Source organism: Mauremys mutica, chromosome 2 (genome assembly GCF_020497125.1).
Source record: "Mauremys mutica isolate MM-2020 ecotype Southern chromosome 2, ASM2049712v1, whole genome shotgun sequence".
NCBI classification, from domain to species: domain Eukaryota; kingdom Metazoa; phylum Chordata; order Testudines; family Geoemydidae; genus Mauremys; species Mauremys mutica.
In genome coordinates, this window is record NC_059073.1 from 274,848,376 (window position 1) to 274,870,558 (window position 22,183).

General features: G+C 45.8%; 1 protein-coding gene across 5 annotated transcripts in view; it reads left to right on the forward strand.

Annotated features, from left to right (window-relative positions):
• Nucleotides 1-22,183, forward strand: part of NCAPG2 (non-SMC condensin II complex subunit G2) — a 125,822-nt gene that overhangs the window by 67,110 nt on the left and 36,529 nt on the right. For all 5 annotated transcript variants that reach the window (XM_045003348.1, XM_045003350.1, XM_045003351.1 and 2 more), the window contains exons 13-16: nucleotides 235-387; nucleotides 5,696-5,918; nucleotides 8,810-8,913; nucleotides 9,220-9,393. In XM_045003348.1, coding sequence (XP_044859283.1) covers nucleotides 235-387; nucleotides 5,696-5,918; nucleotides 8,810-8,913; nucleotides 9,220-9,393 — 654 coding nt within the window. The remainder of the gene's footprint in view (nucleotides 1-234; nucleotides 388-5,695; nucleotides 5,919-8,809; nucleotides 8,914-9,219; nucleotides 9,394-22,183) is intronic.

A 22,183-nucleotide genomic window follows, 5' to 3' on the forward strand; every position in this document is an offset into this window, starting at 1 on the left:
TTATCTCGATCATCGGTTATCTCGACGCTTTTTGGCAAACCCCTAGGCCGGCGACATAACAGGGTTCAACTGTACTTTCTTTTAAAAGATAATTATAGAAAAAAATAGGTAAATGAAACATCTGCCACTATATTTAGCCTTAAGTTCAGTAATTTTAATAATTTTAGTATAGTTTTGTATATCTGCTGTTTTTGTTTTGGTTTTTTTTAAATTATTTTTATATTTCTGTTGCAGTGTCTGCCTATAATTTTGGACAACAAACTAAGCCACCCATTATTGGAACAGCTCCTGCCAACAGTAAAATACAGTCTCCATGACAATTCTGAGAAAGTGCGAGTGGCATTTGTTGATATGCTGCTGAAAATTAAGGCTGTCAGGGCTGCTAAGGTAGGATGATTAGGACTTGGTAGGCAGCACACAGGAGATGTAAATAGAACAAGGCAATTTATTCTGAAAGATGTATATTTATCAATACCACAGTCAATCGGTTATTAGGATACTTAACCAATAATTTGCAGAGACTTGTAGGAAATTGTTTTATTGTTCATGTATCTCCCATTAGAGGTTTGAGATGTAAAATCTTGGATAGTGATATTTAAGCATTTCCTGCTGTATAATTGAAAATTAAGTTAATGTTATGGTTGTCTAGATTCTTGTTAAGTACTATGAGACTAAATCTAGTGTCCTGTAATCTTCCTGCCACTCCATGATAGTTTCAATGGAAACAGGGGCATCACTAGGAAATACTGCCACATCAGGAGATTACTGCATCAGAATTTTTGTTACCTCAAATGAGGATCAAATTTTCCATATAACAAGTTAATCTTTTCCTCTTAGATTCTTAGTAACTTTAGTGTATTCTTGATTGGTACCTCTCAGTTCCATTTTTTAATAACAAGAAGAGTTTCAGCTCTTGCCTTTTTCTGTTGGGCCAGTAGCTACTTAAGAAAAAGAGAGGATACGGAATCAGCCCTCTGGGACCAGAACTGGCAGGAGAAGAAAAAACAAAAGCTGCTTATGGGGCAGGGCCACTACTGGAGAAACAATGTCCATGAGATCAGAGAAGAAGGGAAACAAGTCACAGAGAATAATGTGTAAGGAAACATGGAGGGGAGAGAGAAATGGAAGAGATGGGATGGGGAGATGAAATAAAGTTATCCTTTTTTAAAGAAAAGGTAAAGCAGTTCAATATTTGCTACAGTGAGGCTGCAGAGTTCCAAATAGAGGAGGTGTCACCTCTGAAATAGACCCCACTCTGAAAAAGTTTGTGAAGCCTGGGTCTAACTAAAATACTGATGCCAAAGCAGGATTTCCTAATAGCTCTCTCTTCAGTAAAGCTAGCATGGAGTGGCAGAAAGATCACTGTGATACTAATGCTTGTGCTGATACTGCATCTGACACAAACTGATTACGATATTAGTGCTTTAGCACTGGTGTCTTGGAAGTTTGTGCATGTCGCATTACTCTAATACTAGTCTCAGAGGATGTGATTCTAGACTTGTTTGCAAATCTCATCTATCAAAATGTTTTTCTTCATATTTTAAATTTTAATAAGATTTTGAGATTTGAAAAGGCAGCAAATTTCAGATTTCATGTCAACATGTATCTTGGGCCAAGAGCAGTAATTTCTGGGAATGGGGCTGTATTATTTTAGTTTCCAATATGAAAATCCACAGTGGTCATGCACTGGCACATACTTTAGGTTTACCAAAAGGTATGAGGTTCAGCCATCCTAAAAATGCACCAATATCCTGTAGTACAAGTGACCATGCTGACATGGTTATTGCTATTAGAGTATGAATAATTCATTTTATTAAAGGTTTCAGTGGTAGCCGTGTTAGTCTGTATCAGCAAAAAAAAACGAGGAGTCCTGGCACTGTTAGAGACGAACAAATATATTTGGGTATAAGCTTTTGTGGGCTAGATCCCATTTCATCAGATGTATGAAGTAAAAAATACTGGAGCAGGTATAAATACATGAAAGGATGGGGGCTCAAAAAACTGCCTATTATTAAAGTTACCTGTTAAGAATGTGCTGCAGCCCAGAACTTCAGCTGATTGAGCAGGACTTCCCCTGCAATTGCAGTTCCTGGCTGCTCCAGGCTGTGCCATATCCAGGCACTGGAACTGAGAATTGTGAGCCTGTCTGATATGTAGTTGTTAATATGTTGGCACATGATAGAATTTGTTTGGGTGTGTTTAGGTTTTTTGTGTGCAACTTCCTAGCCTTATTAAAAAAGGCAATATTAAAAGAACATTAAGTCAAGCACACTAGGAAATGCCAGTATTAAGCCTGCCTGTGCATTATATCGGTCCTTAATTACATGTTCACTTCTCCTCCTCCCCCCCCCCCCCCTGCACTGGATCAATCAAGTTGTGTAGTAAAACAGGCTGTGTCCTGTGGGACTCCTGCCTCATTTGTTGCAGAAGATGGACGGTGTGTAGTGAATGAGGAAGGGCATTTCAGAAAGAGAAAGCTGGTCTCACAGTTGAGGCAGCTGATGAATGCTGGAGAATTGGGTTCTATTCAGGCTTCTGCCACAGAGTTCATATATGATGGTAGGAAGTCACTTAACCAAATATTTCAGAGAGGGCCACTAATAACTGTGTTCTTCATTTTCTGGGTGCCTGTCTTGAGACCCTGGGGTATGACTTGCAGAAGTACTATACACTCAGAGCTCCCATTGACTTCAACTGAAGTCATGCTTTGCACATAATAATTGCTGTATTATGCTACATATTCTCAAAAAATCAAGTCCTAAGTTTCTCAGATTGGGCACAGAAAATTAGTGGGTACTTCTGACCTTAATCTCTCTCTGCTTCAGTTCCCCATCTATAAAATGTGGATGATCCTACCCTCTCATTTCAGAGGGATAGTGTGAAAATAGAATATTAATGTTTGTGAAGAAATACTGTAATGGGTACCATTGAAAAAGTCTATGAAGAGATCAATAATTCTGCCTTCTGGGCAGGGTTTGAATAGTGTGTGGTAAGTAAAGCCTGGAGCCACATATTTAGAGCCTCGTATATTTTGCAAATGCGAAATAACACAAAATAAAACACCATAAAACTAAAAAAACCCTGGTGCATGGGGTCACAGTGCTGCTCAGGTTTGGCCAGGCCACTCCTCCGTCATAACAGAGGGGCAACTGGGCTAAAACTGAGCAGTGCTGTGACTTCATGTGCCAGGGCACGACGTGCAGAGCCACCGCTGCAGGGTGAATGCAGGGTGGTCTCACTCTCCAGCACTGTCCCTTAGGACCTTCTTTCTTCACTAGACTGAAGCAGGCTTGCTTTCCATGTCCTTTTCCCTCCCTGGGAATTTTTCTGCAATGAGCTGCCAGAGCTGCTTACATGTCAAAATGGAGGCCTTTTTCTGTCTGGTCTTGTCAGTTTGGGGTCTCGCCAATGCAATCCTCTATCCAGCATATTCTGGACTATTTATTGCACCTAAAAGAGCAGTCGTTAATGGTTCTTCTATCAAAGAAATCTTCTACCAAATGATTCTGGCAGCAATATCAGTTTTCCATCCCTATGTGGATAATCGTTATATCATTAGAAAATATAGAATGATCAGATTTGTGAAGGGACTGGAAAAGTTGTACCCTCAAATAAGGGAACCTATCCCCACCAGAACTTGAACTTTAGATTTGTCAAAGTTCATGGGGCCACTGTTTGAGCCTCTAACAACGTGTTCCTTACTGCACCTATCTCTAAAGGTGGCTTTCCTGGTAGCTATCGCTTCAGACAGGAAGGTAGCCAAATTGTGTGCTCTGACATCCGAACCACCTTATACAATACTCTTTTAAGGATAAGGTGTACTCGTGCCCTCATCCAAGATTTCTCTCAAAAGTGGTATTTAATTTTCATATTAACCAGTCAATTTACTTTCCTACATTTTACCCCAAACCACATGCCAATAGAGAAGCAACATTTGCACACCTTAAATGTCAGAAGAGTGTTGGCATCCTATGTAGGGAGGACTAAAGCGTTTTGTTTGTGAACCCAGCTATTGGTGGCCATAGCAGACAGAATGAAGGGTCATCCTGTCTCTTGACAAAGAATTATGTTTTGGATAACTTTCTGCCTTCATGTTTGTTATGATCTGGCAGGCATTTCCCTGTGGGGCAGACTGACCGCACATTCCATGATATGACAGGCAGTCTCTACAGTGTTCCTTGCTCAAGTCGGAATCCAGGACATTTGTAGAGTGGCAGTCTAGTTTTCAGTTCATACCTTTGCATCCTATTATGCCAGTACTCTGTACTCCAGAAATGATGCTAAATTTGGACAAATTGTACTCCAGTCTGTGTTCATGAACTCATTGTACGTTATGGCTTGTGAGTCACCGAGTGGAATATACATGTGCAATCACTCAAAGAAAAAATTATTTCTAGCTTTTCACGAAAGCTTATGCTCTAATAAATGTTAGCCTTTAAGGTGCCACAAGACTCCTCGTTGTTTTTGCTGAAACAGACTAACAGGGCTACCCCTCTGAAAACTTTCATAACTGTTGTTCATAGAGAGGTGTTGTACATGTCCATTCCACGACCCGCCCTCCTAGCCCTTTGCTTCAGGGTCGTCCAGCAAGAAGGAACTGAGGGAGCTCAGGAGTGGGTGGGCCCTTCATACTGGCACTGGTGCATGGCAGAAGAAAGTGCTTAAGCTGCCCTGATGGGTACCACTGAAGAAAAAATTTCTAATGACTGTGCACAGGGTGCACACACACCTGGAATGGACATGTGCAACATCGAGGAACAACAGTTATGAACGGTTAGTAACCAGGTTTTGTTTGTTTTTTGAAATAGGAAATGTGTACTTTTGTTAAGTCTTGGATGTTGGAAAATTATGGTTTGAATAAGCCATTTTTAGTAAAATTATTATTAGGAGAGGCTGATCTATTGAGCTTCAAGCAGTAACACTGTATTTTGTAACCCCAAGGGAAATATTGCTGTAATCAGAGAGCCAGAAGGAAGAATATTTTTCAGTGCCTAATAACAATTGCAAAACTTTTTTGAAATCCCATATCTAAAAGCATAGACCTAATTAATTCAAGACCTTGCCACAAAAATGACAGATGTAGAGTAGTAGCATTACTATTGGCATAACTAAGAATTTACTTTCTGCATTCCATGTCTGTAATGCAGTAATTGAGACAGGACTGAGGTGGTCGCAGCTGATGGCATGGGCTAACCTTTGGTGGGTATATCTGGAAGGGAGCTTGTGCACTAGTCACCCTTACAGCTGCCTCAGAACCTAAAATTTTCATAGGTAGGGAATTCTACCCTCTCTGAAGTTGGGAGTGTGAGACATGAGTAAGAATCCTGAATAATAGTTTTTGCGGTGATATTTTCAAAGTCTTTCTTACTACTGCAGGTAAGAAATTATTCCTTATCAAACTGAACTGCATCAAGAATTTTAGGTACACTGGATTGTAATTGCATGAGTTGGAATTTGACTAATACACTTGATATGCTATATTGCACCTGAATAATGCTATAGTACTGGTGCTAAATAGCACTATGGATTTTAGTATTTTACTTTAAACAATACATTTTTAGTTTTGTTCAGAGTCAATGTTTTGGTGCAGAAAGTACTCTTAAGAAAAAAGAAATTGTAATATCTTGTTTCTCTTTCCCCTCTTCTGTTGTTCCTTTAACTTCCTCCCCTTCTCAATTTAAACAAACAAAAAAAGTTCTGGAAAATTTGTCCCATGGAGCATCTTCTGACTCGCCTTGAAGTTGATTCACGTCCTGTGTCACGACGCTTAGTAAATCTCCTATTCAACTCTTTCTTGCCTGTTAATCAACCTGAGGAGTTATGGTGTGAACGCTGTGTTACGCTAATCCAGATGAATCCAGCAGCAGCCAGAAAGTTCTATCGGTATGCTTATGAGTATACTGCTCCCACCAACATAGGTAAAGTATTGGACACTACAAGAGTCCTGGAAATGTTAATTTTATATTACTTGTTTAACACTTAATTTGTCTCCAATACTTAGGGGCCTTCAGTATTGTCAAGTGGCTGACTCTACAAAAGTCTCTTCTGAAATTTTTTTCCAAATTTCCATAATTGAAAATGTTTTTCGACCAGCAGTATCAGGGAGATACATTGCAGAAAGCTTTTCTTTCTAGCAAAGAATGCTATTGAATCCATGCCAGCAAGCAAGCCAGGAGAGTGGTTTTATTTCCAGAACTTGCTAGTGTCAGAAAGAAATAAAGAACCTGCTGTAGTAAGTTGAGGCCCCGAAACATAAACTCTTGTGTCAGAGTTCTAGTCTGAGGCCTAAAGCCTGAACCAAAGTACTTCCAGGCACTGCTAAGCAAAAGCTGGGCTGTGAGCCAGAGGCAGGCCTTACTCACAGATATTGGTGAGAAGAGGGTTGTTAGAAGCAGGTGTGTTCACACATAAGGGCTAATAAGAGGAACTTGTTCCAAGATGGCACCTGGACAGCCTGATACAAGGACACTCCAGAGACATAACAAGGAACAGGCAGGTGCATCTTAAAGACAGGACAGCATGATGAATAGATCTGTATGTCTGGAACAACATGATCAAAGGGGAGACTGCACCCTAATGAGCCAAGAGGCTGTACCTCAGTACGTCAGGAGGGATGAGTAATCTGTCCTGTAACTGTATAAAAGTAGGTCCCGGAGTGTGCGTCTTTGGCCAGCCTAGGGGGCAGTGGAAAGTCCCACCACTGACTGAGCTGTGTCCATTGCCGGGGGCACATATTCGTAGTATGACCTGTAGAGTCTATAGGAAACTATTACTGTGCTTCGTTTGACAATAAACCTGGCTCGGGTTCCTTCGTACCTTACTAGAGTCTGTAGAAGCAGACTAACACGGCTACCCCTCTGATACTTACTAGAGTCTGTGGTCTTTGGGGGTTCTCTCGGGGTTTGCTATGTCAGCTATCTGCGCAGAGCCAGGACAGCACATAGAGGGAACACGCACGCAACCGACTGTTATCATTGAACAAGAGCAGAGCTACACATCGGTAGCAACTAACACCACCTGCACAGAGCGATTCCATGCTCAAAACATCTGGTCAACCAAAGAACAATCCCTACACATGCATTCTAGAGATGAGGGTGATTGTGTGGACACTGAGAGATTTCAAAGATAGTAACCTAATTATGTGTTCTATAAATATTGTGGATTTATGTCTCAGGCCACATAAGACCCAGTTATTTTTACCCCCTCCTCCAGGGAGAGAGGGAGTCTTCCTTGTGGTAGCTGGATGTCCTCTCCCTGACACCAACCAGACTTTCAGCCACTCGACCGCTCTTCTCTGGACTATGCCAGCATAACTTCACATTGCAGGTTAACAATAGGTGCACCCTGAGTCCCTTGGAATTATTCCTTTTTGATATCAAGCCCCTGACATTGGTTATTTACAGAAATTCCAGATCATCAGCCTCCAAAGGTGCAGTGTACCTGAGATTACCAGTTTTATCTTAAACCATTGTTCCTGTAAACCACACAGCACTTGTAAGCACTTACAATAAAACAAAAGTAGATTTGTTTAAGAAAGAATAAAGATTTAACGAAAAGTGAGAGAAAGTGATGGGAACAACACAAAACAAAATAATAAAATGTGAACCGAGATCTACTCTTGTCAATAGTTCCCTTTCCTATATAATAAAGTAGGCTTCCTACCCCCAGAAAGTTCAGCCCTGTGGAGAGCTGGCTGGTTTCACAAGAATCAGGATCCAAACATTCATGAAAGTCCCCTGCTCCTTAAAGGATTTCTTCAATGGATACAGAACCTTTCCTTACACTTGGTGATGTTGAAACAGTCTTTTGTCTTTATTCATAACCAGGGTGATCTTCTGCCTGCTATAATGTTCCTTGTCACCACCAAGTGGTTTATATTGTTTGCTGTTGTCTTTGATGGCTTTCCATTGTTCTTATTTGCAAGGGTAGATAATAGAGCCTTTCATTACCTCGCTGTCTGAGTGACAGCTGCCTCTTGCTTGAATGGATCTTCACCAAGACACACTACCTGGATGACTTAAGATACATCTGCATTTAAAATGCTACCCATAATCCTAGGTTATCTATTTCCCCAAGAGAAAGCAGGTAGGCCAATAGAAGAATTTTTCCATTGACCTAGTGCAGTCTGCACTGAGGGGTTAGGTTGGTTTAACAATGACACTCTGGTGTGGATTTTTCACACCCTAACCACCGTAACTGAAGAACCTAATCTTCTAGTCTAGACCAGGCTCAATTTTTACTCCAGGTCCATAAAGCATACTTTCAATATAAATACATGATTCTTTAAATATTATCCATCCATACATACATCTCACAATGATTGAGTCTTGACCAGGAGTTTTCTGTAGATACCTTATATGTTACTCATTATGGATAAATCTCCTGTAAGACAGAGTTTGGTGCAGTGAGTGTCTTAGCTCTGAGGTGAGAGTTTGCAAATAACGGGACCCTTTGCCAAGGAGCCTCCGTGTCACAGAGAGCCATCATGTTTTGAGACTGGTCCATTGAAGTAATAGCCATTCCAAATAAATTCTGGAGAAAAATACCACATGAAGGGACTGTGTATTTTTTATTTTGTTTTGTTTGCAATTATTGGATCAGAAAGGGTGATAATTACTTAAACTACAAGTATTTCATATTTAAATATATTAAATTTACTTTTAATGAAATTAATATCTTAGATACTAGCTGTGTCTGCTTCTTATCTCCCACTTCCCCAAATAATGTTTATAATTACCTGTAATATCTGTTGCTGATAAAGGGTTCTTAAGTGGAATGGTTGTCTAAATTATCTACTTTTAAAATTTAGCTAAATTCATGCTCACTATTCGGCGCTGCTTGAATGCCTGCATCCAGAGAGCAATAAAAGAAAATCAAGATGATGATGAAGAAAGTGAAAAGGAGAATATAAGTGTAAGTAAAATAAAGCTTTCACTTTATGCTGAGCACTAACAACTTTTTAAAATAGCACTTGTGTAAGTATACAATAGTAGAAATTATTTTGCCATTGTATTTATTCAAATATGGATCTATCAAAATGACTGTATTTATGCACAGATTATGTCTGAATTGTGGCATTCACATCCCCCTACAGTAAACATAGCTCCTTTGTTAAATGAAGAGTTCAGAAAAAGATTTTCAATTTTTGACACATAATTTTAACCTGCATTCATATTATACAGTGTTAGCTATTTTAATCCCCAAATGTTTGCATTTCAGATGTTAAATAATGTGTTGTCAATAAACGATGTGGCTTCCATGGCAAGTTTACTGGAGATTACTGTGATTCTCTGGAGAAGTATTCACAAAGCCCTTGATCACAATGAAGAAGCCAAAGGTTACACAATCAGAAAGTTTGCCTCTGTACTACCAGAATATTTTAAAGTTTTTAAGGTAAACTTTAATATCATAGGTTAAAAATTGTGGCAAATTTAAAATACAGATGAATGACTTCCTAGAAACCTGTTTTTTTTATTATTATTTTCAATTCTAGTGCTTGCCTGGTATATGTGAGCATGTCCCTTGTCTGTCTTTCCGCAGTTGTGTTTTCATATGGTGTCTGTATGATGCCATGAACTAAAAAGTGACTGGAGTGAGGTCCTTGAAATTTCCTAAACAAGAGAGGGTGCTTTATAATTTCACAGAATCTGGCAGATGAGCCCTTATAATTTTAAGTATTGAAACAGAAACAAATATATACCTATTTGTTCTCCTTTGATTATCATCCTAGATCTCTATTGCTGGGAGTGCATGTGCTCTTGGTCTCTTGGCACCATGGTAGGAAATAGCGAAAAGCAATGGCTCTTGAGGCTCCCCTGCAGAACAAAATATTCAGTGTTAAGTCATATGAGGAGTTTCCCTCCACCATTCTGAATAATCACTACCCCAGTTCCTCTTTCATTACTTGAGCAGACAACTTAGAAACACCAGAGTTGTCTTCCTTTCCTTGCACTTGTTTTTGCTATCTTAATTCTGCCTTGTGGTGAGCATTCTCTTGGTCCACTTGTTAGGCTTTGACATGTTTGGCTCAGTTAATTCCATTAATTTTCATAGCGCTGGTCCAGTTGATCTCTTCACCTAGTCCTGCAGTGTTCCTCATAATGGATGCCAAGCTCTGTTTGTTACTAATAGTACATGTGCTGCCTGTGATGCTTTGGGAAGGATCATCCAACGAAGGTTTCTCTTATTTGTGTGGATTTTGCTCTGAGAGCTCTCAAGGGCTGTGAAAACCATATGAAAGCTTCCTTAGTGGAAGAATCATCCTTTCTTCTTTGAGTAGTGTCCCTAAGGGCACTCCACTCTTGGAACATTTTTGTCCTCTGTACCTCACATCGGAGATTTTAGGTAGCAGTGCCCGTTTGGCCTGCTCATAAGCTCTTCTCATCTTGTGCCATGCACCAGTGCTATATAGCATTGCGCAGGTGAACCGCCCTCTCAGTTCCTTCTCAGATGCCTTGGCCCAAGATGGAGCCTCGGCAGCATCTGAATTGAGATTACTTTGCTCGTATTTTTTTTCTCTCGTTCAAGATAGTTAGTGTTAGTTCATGGAGTTTCTGTTAGTTTGTGTACTCCTTTTTCTTTTTTGAGTTTAAAAAAAAATTCTTCTTAGAATAGTGAACTGTTCCCCATCCATAGTTGTTTTTTCTTGTTTCTTCCATCTGGGGAAGTGGAACATGGAAAGGGTGCGCCCAGCTCCTCTGGGTTTAAATGTTACCTTTCCTGCCAAGAGGCTATCCTGGTCAGTGTCAGACATAACCGGAGTCACATGTCCCTCAGAAGTACAATTTCTGCCTGAAATTAAGGTCAAGGGCCAGAAAACTGAACTAAAACTGAGCCTGCTTATGATGGAGAGTTTGCTCCAACCAGCTTCCGATGCCAGCCTCAGGTTCTCCACTGTCCAGTGGTCCTTGATGAAGCTGTCTCCATCAACTTCCTTGGCACAACACTCCCCCACAACTTCCAAGAGAAAATTCCTGGATTCCTCTCAAAAAGCTTCCAGAACGCGGGCACCTCAAGTTGCTTGGATAGAGAATCTACCACAAAGAGATGATCCCCAATCAGGTTGACCACCTTGGCACCCATCTCTCGCTCTATACTCATAAGGCTGCAGGTTCCTCAGGTACTATCATTTCCAGCAAGCCTAAAAACTCTAAGAATTCAGGCTCTTAAACCTTGAGTCAAGTGCAGTAGCTATCTTTAGAACTCACATTGGTACCTTCTTTGCGTTTTGTCAAATCTGCAGTGAAAGTGTTCTTTACACGAACATGCGCTGCGTCATCATCTGAGAGTGCCATAAAACGAAATATATGGCAGAATGTGGGTAAAACAGAGCAGGAGACATACAATTCTACCCCAAAGAATTCAGTCACAAATTTAATTAACGCATTAATTTTTTAATGAGTGTCATCAGCATGGAAGCATGTCCTTTTAGAATGGTGGCTGAAGCATGAAGGGGCATATGAATGTTTAGCATATGTTTAGAATGTTTGTAGCACTGTGGGCTACAAAAGTGCTATTCGAACTCGTGTTCTCACTTTCAGATCGCTTTGTAAATAAGAAGCAGGCAGCATTATCTCCCATAAATGTAAACAAACTTGTTTCTCTCAGCGATTGGCTGAACAAGAAATAGGACTGAATGGACTTGTAGGTGCTAACGTTTTACATTGTTTTGTTTTTGAGTGCAGTTATGTAACAAAAAAAATTTACGTTTGTAAAGAGATTGCACTACAGTACTTGCATGAGGTGAATTGAAAAATACTATTTATTCATTTTTACAGTGCAAATATTAGTAATAAAAATATAAAGTGAAAACTGTACACTTTGTATTCTGTGTTGTAATTGAAATTGTAATTGAAATCCATATATTTGGAAATGAAGAAAAACATTGAAAAATATGTAATTTCAATTGGTATTGTTTAACAGTGCAATTAAAACTGCAATTAATCGTGATTACTTTTTTGTTAATCACGTGAGTTAACTGTGATTTAATTGACAATCCTACTCCAAACTGAATGCCTTGATTGACCATCTTTCAACAGACTAGAGAGCATTTTCAGGTGATCATTGCCGAGGGCCAACTCCTTGCAAGGACAATCCTCTTTAGACACTGCTGACACGGCTACTCATTCTAACTCCATGGCAGTGGTTGTGAGGAGGGCTTCCTGGCTTCAGGTATCCAGCTTTCCAAAGGAAGTCCAGTCTACAGTTGAGAACCTTCCATTTGAGGGACGAAAGTTGTTCACTGAGAAAACTGATGAATCCCTCCATGTGTGGAAAAAATTCTAGAGCCACCTTATGCTCTGGGAATTTACACGCCTGCACAAAAAAGAAGATTCAGTAAATCCCAGACAGCTCAGAGATCCCAGCCTACTCAGTCCACGCCCCACTTTCCCCCAAGACATTATGAACCCGAGTGCAAGAGGCAGAATTTGCAGAAAAGGAGACCAGCTGCCTCATAGCCCTCTACATCTAAACATCAGTTTTGAGGGGTCATCCAAGGGCTCGATTTACTACCTCCATCCTTACCTGCTGCAACAATCTGCATGTCTCCCTCACTTTGGCGACCACCTTGGTCCTTTTCATCAAGACTGGGAATACATAACTATGGACAAATGAGTTGGAGATCATTTCTACAGGATATTCTATCCATTTTACCTCCCTTATCACCTCCCCTCCTGTCTCTCTTCAGCGACCCTTCTCATGCACCTTTTATGACAGGAAACAGACTCTCTCCCAAACCTGGGTACTTTAGAATCAGTTCCCACGCAACACAGAGGGAGGGGACTTCTCCAAGTACTTTGTGGTACCGAAAAACAACAGTGGTTGGAGGCCTATTCTAGAACTAAGATCATTCAGCTGATTTGTAAATGTTCAGAATAGTAACTCTTCCAGGAATAATTCCATCTCTGGACCAAGCGGACTGGTTCTCGGCCCTCAACCTACAGGATGTTTGCTTCCATGTTGCAATCCACCCATCCCACAGAAGGTTTCTATGATTCACTCTGAATCAGGATCACTTTCAATACAAGGTACTCCCATTCATCTTGTCATCCGTGCCCAGAATGTTCTCAGAGGTCCTTTCTGTGGTAGCGGAACATCTTCACAAACCAGGAATTCTGATTTTTCCCATACTTGCATGATTGTCTGCTGAAAGCATGCTCCTTCAACAAGGGTTTGGCCACACGAAAGGCCATGGACCTATTCCTCTGACTGGGACTGTCAAAGTCCACATTAATTCTAATACAGCATCTGGAGTTCATAGGAGCTTACCTTGAGGCAGTAGCAGCCAAAGCATTCCTCCCCTCACACAGGTTCACGTGGTCACGTGGTGGCAGGCACTTTTGTAATAAATCACACAAGACTTCATATGTGCTGCCTTCAGGAGTGGCTCAGAATTGCCTACTTAACAAGCAAGCACCTCTTAAACAAACTTCTTTCGATGCCCTCAATAGTCAAAACATTTCTTGACTGATGGAAAGACCCTCATAATATCTACACTGGGGTTCCCTTCACTCAACCACCCCCAGTGTTGGTATTTACAATCGACACATCCCTATTGAGATGAGGAGCCCATCTGTGCCAAAGCAGTGAAACATTTGAATTGGTGTATGCATCACCACCATCAACATCTGAGTAGTTTACTTTCCAGGTATACAAAACATCACAGCAGACAATCTAAGATGATGCATCTCCCAAATCACGAATGGGAAATAGACACCACCATTCTCCACTGCATATTTCTACATGGGGGCGTTCCCAAGGTAGACTTATTTGCCACAGTCAAAAACAACAAATGCTCCCAGTTCAGCTCCAGGACCGGTCTGGGTCACCACTCTGAGATGCCTTCCGCTTCCAATGGAACAGAAGTCTTCTCTATGCATCTCCACTGATTCCTGTAATATCCACAATCCTGCTCAGGACAGAGGAAAAAAACAGGGTTATACTTGTAGATTCCCATGTGGCTGAGACAAATGTGGTTCTTCTTCGAGTGATTGCTCCTATCCATTCCAATTAGGTGTGCGCGCGCCGCGTACACATTCGTCGGAAGACTTTTTACCCTAGCAGCACTCGGTGGGTCGGCTGGGTGCCCCCTGGAGTGGCGCCGCTATAGCGCCAAATATATACCCCAGCCGACCCGTCCGCTCCTCAGTTCCATCTTACCGCCCGTGTCGGTCGTTGGAACTGTGGAGCGCAGCTTAGCTGTCCTCCACTTCCCTAGCTTTTCACTCGTTTTTCCTATAGTTATAGTGTATATAGTTCAGTCTTCGTGTTATAGTTAACTTTTGTTTTTTTAGTAATAGTTAGTGTAAATAGTGAGAGGGGTTGGGGCTTAGCCCTTTTCTCCCTCCCCCGGTGCCGGGCCCATGCCCAGCTCGCCGGGGTTCAAACAGTGCTCGACCTGCCGTAGGCCGATGCCCACAGGAGACCCGCACAGCTCCTGTCTTCGGTGCCTCGGGGAATCCCATTTGGCGGACAAGTGCCGCATTTGCAAGGCTTTTAAGCCCCGAACAAAGAAGGAGCGGGACATTCGCCTTAGGCAGCTCCTAATGGAAGCGGCGCTCACTCCTCCTGCACCGACTCCGCAGCCGGCACCGGGAACAAGTTCTGCCTCCACACCGGGAACCTCCGGCACCGCAAAGACCCCGCACCAGCCGTTGTCTCATCCACGGCACCGGTCACTTTCCCCGCGGGGGAAGAAGCGCAAGACTCCTGCGGCACCCGCGTCTGGGGCGCAGTCTGAGTGCGCACCGAGAGCGGATTGCCCGGCACCTTCATCTGCCGCGGCACCGCCCACGACTGCACCGTCGATTCCGGCCTCACAGGGGCCATTGAGTCCGGTGCCCGTTGACTCCCCGGCACCCGCCACGGTAGAGCTTATTGTGCCCTCTACGCCGGAGACTTTCGCAACGGCGAGAGACCTGATTGCCCTCACGGACCCAGGACCGCCTCAGCTCCCGGCACCGCCGGTGCGGGCCCCTCGGTCTCTAGGCAAGCCAGCCATGATGAGGCTCCCCTCGCAGGGCACCGTCGAGCGCCGACGCTCCGGGTCACGCTCCCGTGGACGATTGAGATCCGGCCGCCGATCACGGTCACGGCACCGTTCCCAGTCCCGGTTCCGCTACCCATCAAGGCACCGGTCCTATTCACGGCACCGATCACGGTCCCACTCGCCATCCCGGTACTCCCGGCACCGATCCCGGCACCGTGTCTCCCGTAGCAGGTCGAGACGCAGGGACTCTAGGCATCGGTCGACCTCCCGGCACCGCGCTGGTAGTAGGTCCCGATCTCCGTCGCGGTACCGCTATGACTCCCGGCACCGTTCTCCGCTGCGACGTACAGCGCAGGGACGCTCTGCCTACGTGGACCCGCCCTACTCAAGCACGGCTCCGCCCTGGCCGTCCAGGCACGCCTCGGCCTCCTCGCACGCCGGCTCTGCCTATTATGGGGACTCAGACAATAATAGCAGGGGTTCCCAGAGACATCACGCCTCGGACCACGCACCACAGCAGTGGCCCTTCTGGACGCCTTGGGCGTACCATCAGGCCCAAGGCGAGCCCACAGTACCACCTCACCTGGTGGCTGCAGAGCATCGCATGCCAGAGGCGACGATTAGCAGGCCTCCAGTGACCGATACTGAAGACGTTTCGGCGCCAGTTCTGGAGGCCCAAGCCTCTCCGACTCCAGATGTTGCCCAGGACCAGGAGCCGCTTCAGGAGCCACTTGTTCCGGGCCTTTCCTCTTCCTCTTCCCCGGATGAGGCAGTGGCTGGCACATCCGCATCTGGTCCATCTCCGATTGACCTTCGTTCGCTTCAGGATCTCCTCCGGCGTGTTGCACAAAATATCAACTTGCCCGCCGAGGAAGTCCCAGAGGCGGAGGACCCGGTTGTTGATATTTTGACAGTGGAGACCCCCACTTGTGTGGCGCTCCCCTTTATTCGCACAATCCAGGCCAGAGCAGACACCATCTGGCAATCCCCGGCGTCTATCCAACCGACCGCCAGAGGAGTTGAGCGCAAATACATGGTGCCCTCCCAGGGCTACGAGTACTTGTATGTGCACCCCCCTCCCTCCTCATTGGTCGTGCAATCGGTCAATGACAGGGAGCGACATGGTCAGCAGGCCCCTGCACCGAAATCTAGGGAGGCCAGACGTATGGATCTCTTGGGCCGCAAGGTCTATTCTGCAGGGGGCCTCCAACTGCGAGTAGCGAACCAGCAGGCCCTGCTAAGCAGGTACAATTATAACACCTGGCAGTCAGTGAGCAGGTTCTCCGAGCTCCTGCCTCAGGACTCCAGACAAGAGTTTTCAGCATTGTCGGAGGAAGGCAAAAAGGTGGCCCGTACCTCGCTCCAGGCCTCGCTGGACGCTGCAGACTCGGCTGCTCGTACGGTCACATCCGGTATAGCGATGCGATGTATTTCCTGGCTTCAGGCGTCGGGCCTGCCGCCTGAGCTCCAGTATACGCTTCAGGACCTACCATTCGATGGCAAGGGCCTATTCTCTGAAAAGACGGATTCCAGGCTTCAAAGTCTGAAAGACAATCGGGTGATTATGCGTTCCCTCGGGATGCATACCCCCCAGACTCAAAGGCGGCCCTTCCGCCCTCAGCCTCAGCGTCCTTGCCCCCCACCAAGACCGAGGCAGGACTTTGCGAGGCGTCCAAGTCGCTACACGCGCAGACGACAGTCCGGGCCTCAAGGGGGCAACAACAATTCTGGCTCCGCTAAACCACCCGTGGGCCCGAAACCAAACTTTTGAGAGTGCGCCCGAGAGCAGCGTACCGATGACCTCCGAGGACCCATTTTTGTTTTACAACCGTCTTTCCTTTTTCCTCCCTGCGTGGTCCCGCATCACTTCCAATCGTTGGGTCCTTCGCACGGTGGAACTGGGATACCACCTTCAGTTTCTTTCAACCCCACCCTCCCACCCCCCTTCCCCGTCCCTCTTCAGGGACCCCTCTCACGAGCAGCTCCTCTTGCAGGAGGTACGCCAGCTCCGCACCATTAGAGCTATAGAGGAGGTACCAGAGGGCTCAAGGGGCAAGGGGTTTTATTCCCGTTACTTTCTAATCCCCAAGGCAAAAGGGGGTCTCCGACCTATTCTGGACCTGCGAGGCCTGAACAAGTACCTGAAAAAGTTCAAGTTTCGCATGGTATCCCTGGGGACCATCATCCCTTCCCTGGATCCCGGAGATTGGTACGCGGCTCTCGACATGAAAGACGCATATTTCTATATACCCACCGCACAGACGGTATTTGCGGTTTCTGGTGGGCCACCAGCACTTTCAGTTTACAGTCCTCCCCTTCGGCCTCTCCACGGCCCCACGGGTGTTTACAAAGTGCATGGCGGTAGTCGCAGCCTTCCTCCGCCGCCAAATTCATGTCTTCCCATACCTCGACGATTGGCTAATTCGAGGAACCTCGGCCGCGCAAGTGACCACGGCAGTAGACATCATCAAAGACATGTTCGCCCGTCTAGGACTCTTGCTCAACGTAGGGAAATCCACCCTAGTACCTACGCAGAGAATAGAGTTCATCGGGGCATTGCTAGACTCCACTCTCGCGACAGCCAGTCTGCCCTTGCCTCGCTTTCACTCGATTGTCTCTCTCATTCAGACGCTCCAGGACTTTCCAACAACCTCGGCGCGCTCTTGCCTCCGCCTCCTCAGCCACCTGGCAGCATGCACGTTCGTGACAAAGCATGCCAGGCTGCGCATGAGGCCTCTTCAAACTTGGCTCGCCTCGACGTACCGTCCGGGCAGAGACGCCATAGACATGATACTCACCATTCCACCGAGTGTCCTCACCTCCCTCAATTGGTGGAGGTCGCAGTCCCTCGTGTGCTCGGGCCTCCCATTCCATCCACCGCAACCCTCGGTGTCCTTAACAACGGATGCGTCGTCCCTGGGTTGGGGCGCACATCTGGGGCGACTTCGTACTCAAGCCCTTTGGTCTCCCCAGGAGTTGGCGCTGCACATAAACGTTCGGGAGTTGAGGGCAGTCCGCCTGGCGTGTCAGGCGTTCCAGGCTCAGCTACAGGGTCGTTGTGTGTCTCGGTCTTCACGGACAACACAACGGCCATGTATTATATCAACAAGCAAGGGGGAACGCGATCCTCCCTCCTCTGTCGGGAGGCGATTCTGTTTTGGGACTTTTGCATAGCCCACTCAATAGACCCGGTAGCATCCTTTCTCCCTGGAGTCCGGAACACCTTGGCGGACCAATTGAGCAGATCCTTACTCAGGAGTGGTCCATCCGCCCGGACGTCCTCTATTCGGTCTTCCAAAAGTGGGGGTTTCCCCTCATAGACCTTTTCGCCTCCCGTCAGAACCGGAAGTGCCAGCAGTTCTGCTCTCTGCAGGGTCGCTCCCCGGGCTCCCTCTCGGATGCGTTCCTGCTTCCATGGAACGATCGCCTCCTTTATGCCTTCCCTCCGTTCCCACTCGTCCACCGAGTCCTCCTCAAGCTCCGCAGAGACAGGGCTCGGTTGATCCTAATTGCTCCAGCGTGGCCGAGGCAACATTGGTACACGCAGTTGCTCGACCTCTCAGTAGCAGATCCGATACCCTTGCCGCTCTATCCAGACCTCATATCCCAGGACTTCGGCAGACTTCACTACCCGGACCTACAGTCCCTCCATCTGACAGCATGGCTGCTCTCTGGCTAAGCGAGTCAGAGTTGCGCTGTTCGGACGCTGTACAGCAGGTCCTATTGGGGAACAACATACCTCGCCAAGTGGAAGCGCTTCTCTTGTTGGTGCGCTCCCGGATCAGGTGCCCATTCCCATTATCCTGGACTACTTATGGTCCCTTAAGGAGCAGAACCTGTCGGTCTCGTCCATTAAAGTGCATATTGCTGCCATTTCCGCCTTCCATCCCGGAGACGCAGGCTCTACGGTCTTCTCTCACCATATGGTGTCCAGATTTCGTAAGGGCTTGGAACGTCTGTATCCTCAGGTCAGGAGACCTGCCCCTACTTGGGACTTGAACCTGGTGCTAGCTCGGCTTACGCGTCATCCCTTTGAGCCTTTGGCCACATGCTCGTTGCTGTACCTCTCCTGGAAGACGGCCTTCCTCGTCGCCATTACATCGGCCAGAGGAGTTTCAGAGCTTCACGCATTCACTGCAGATCCTCCGTACACGGTCTTCCATAAGGACAAGGTACAGCTCCAACCGCACCCAGCCTTTCTCCCAAAAGTGGTGTCTGCATTCCATGTCAATCAGGACGTTTTCCTCCCTGTTTTCTTCCCGAAACCACACTTGTCGCGTTGGGTGCAGCAACTGCACACCTTGGACGTCCGCAGGGCTCTCGCATTTTATATCGAGAGAACTAAGCCCTTCCGACGGTCTTCTCAGCTCTTCGTGGCTGTCGCTGACCGCATGAAGGGTATGCCCGTCTCCTCCCAACGAATTGCTTCTTGGGTGACGTCTTGTATCCGGGCATGCTATGACTTGGCGCAGGTTCCCGCTGGACATCTGACTGCCCATTCCACTCGGGCTCAAGCCTCCTCGGCTGCCTTTCTGGCTCATGTGCCCATTCAAGAAATCTGTAGGGCCGCTACCTGGTCTTCCATCCATACCTTTGCGGCGCATTACGCCTTGGTTCAACAATCTAGAGACGATGCTTCCTTTGGCTCAGCGGTCTTACACTCCACGACGTCTCACTCCGACCCCACCGCCTAGGTAAGGCTTCGGAATCACCTAATTGGAATGCATAGGAACAATCACTCGAAGAAGAAAAGACGGTTACTCAACGTTGTAACTGTTGTTCTTCGAGATGTGTTGCTCCTATCCATTCCAAACCTGCCCTCCTTCCCCACTGTCGGAGTAGCGGGCAAGAAGGAACTGAGGAGCGGACGGGTCGGCTGGGGTATATATTCGGCGCTATAGCGGCGCCACTCCAGGGGGCGCCCAGCCGACCCACCAAGTGCTGCTAGGGTAAAAAGTCTTCCGACGAACGTGCACGCGGCGCACGCACACCTACATGGAATGGATAGGAGCAACACATCTTGAAGAACAACAGTTACAATGTTGAGTAACCGTCTTTTCCCCTACCTTAGTCAGCTTGCTTTTTGCCAACCAATTATTCTCCAGCCTGTTCCTCATTTCTTCTCTTAAGATGTCAGCCAGGTTCATCACCTCAGTCTACAGATTCTCTGGCCCAAAGCATGGGTGGTCAATGATTCAAGAGCTTAAACATGACGTGCTCTAAGGACGTAAAGGTGGTGCTGTTACACAGCAGGAAACAACTACTCATGACACACACATCCAAAAGTGGAAGAGATTCAAACTCTCTGGTGTGACTCCAGACACTTTCCTCCTACATCCTTTCCATTATCTCTGCTAGATTACATTTTAGAACTAAAAAGGTCAGGATTATCTCTAAGCGCCGTAAAAGTGCACCTCACAGCCTTCCATCATAAGATAAAGGGGTATTCTGTTTTTTCTCATCCCACAAGAAGGTTTCTCAAAGGTCTGGGTAACCTCTTCTTAGAAATCTGATGCCACACTCCTGAGGACCAAGTTGAGATCTGATGTCGGTGTCTAGGAAGACTTCCTTTCAAACCATGGCCACCTGCTCCCTTCTACACCTCTCTCTGAAAACTGCATTTCTAGTAGCCATTACTTTTGCTTGAAGAGTGGGAGGGGGGGGTTCTAATGGCATATCCCCCCCCCCCTTTACAGTCTTATTTAAAGATGTCACACTACAACTGCACCCCAGGTTCCTACCAAAAATATCTTTTCACTTCCACATAAACTAATTTATCCACCTCCTAGTTTTCTTTTTGAAAACACACTGAGACAAATACTTAATGTCAGGAGTGCCTGCACAAGCCTCCTATCTAGATAGGACTAAACCCTTCAGAAAATTTTCCATACTATTTCTCTCCATTGTGGACAGATCTAAGGAATCCTCAGTGTGCAAAAAAGACTCTCTATATGGATATCGAGGTGCGTTACCTACTGCTATCAGTCTCATGATCTTCAACCTCCTTCTAGAGTATAAACTCCACGAGATCGCTCTCCACTTCCATAGCCTTCCTCAAAAACGTTCCGGTTGCAGAAATTTGTAGCCACGACTTGGACATGTGCTCATACATTAGCTGAACATTATGCAGTTTCGCACAACTCAGTGTCCGATGCCATATTTGGCTTCACTATCTCATCCTCAATTCTAGACTCGACTTTGAAGCCCCAACCCTCCCTTAGGGGTCACCTATAGGGACACTACTCGAAGAAAAAAAGGTTACTCACCCTGTGCAGTAATTGTGGGTCTTCTAGATGTGTCCCTATGGGTGTTCCACTGCCTGCCTTCCTCCTCTGCTTCAGAGTTCTTTCCAATGAGCTCTGCAGTAGAGAAAGAACTGAGGGTATTTTTCCTGCACAGCACTATATAACCCTGGTGCAGGGCATGAGATGAAGAGGGCACATGTGCAGGCTGAATGGACACAGCTACCTAAAATCTCCAATTTGAAGCATGGGGGGCTCAAGCATACCTGGGGGAGAGGGGTGGATAGGGTGCAGTCAGGGGACAGGGGGGTTGGGGGGGGGTCCTGAGGGTGATTAGGGACGGGGGTCTCTGGAGGGGCCGGTCAGGGAACGAGGAATGGAGGGGAGCAAGGCAAGTTTGATTTAACACAGTCTCACCTATAATGTGGTGAGCTTTTTTTTTTTGTCTCCCGAGGACCGCGTTATATCAGGGTAGAGGTGTATTTCAGTGACACGTAGGGACTCCAATGAGGGCCCTGTTGTGCTAGGTGTACTGCACAAACCTATCTAAACAAGGATATTGCAGGCTGATACTCTATGTTTAATCCCTACATTTAGGCAACATTACTATTGGCTTTGAATCCAGGTCCTATGCCTGATTTTTTGAAAGTAATCCCACAGTTTAACTAGTTCTCAGACCCACTTCTTTGAGGGATGACTGATAGTTAATCTTCCAACATTAGGGATCTCTGGTAAAAATGGTTAGCAAACAAAGGTTATCTAGTATGAATAAATTGCCACTATAAAGCCACACTCCTCACCCTGTGTATATCCATTTCTTTGTACTCCATTTCTAATACATTATTTAAGTGGAAAGGAATTGGATGGAGTCATGGCCATGCATCTTCATATTAACTTAAAGTAAATGTTTGCTTCTACTAGCAGAATATGTATATGGCCCCCAAGAACATAT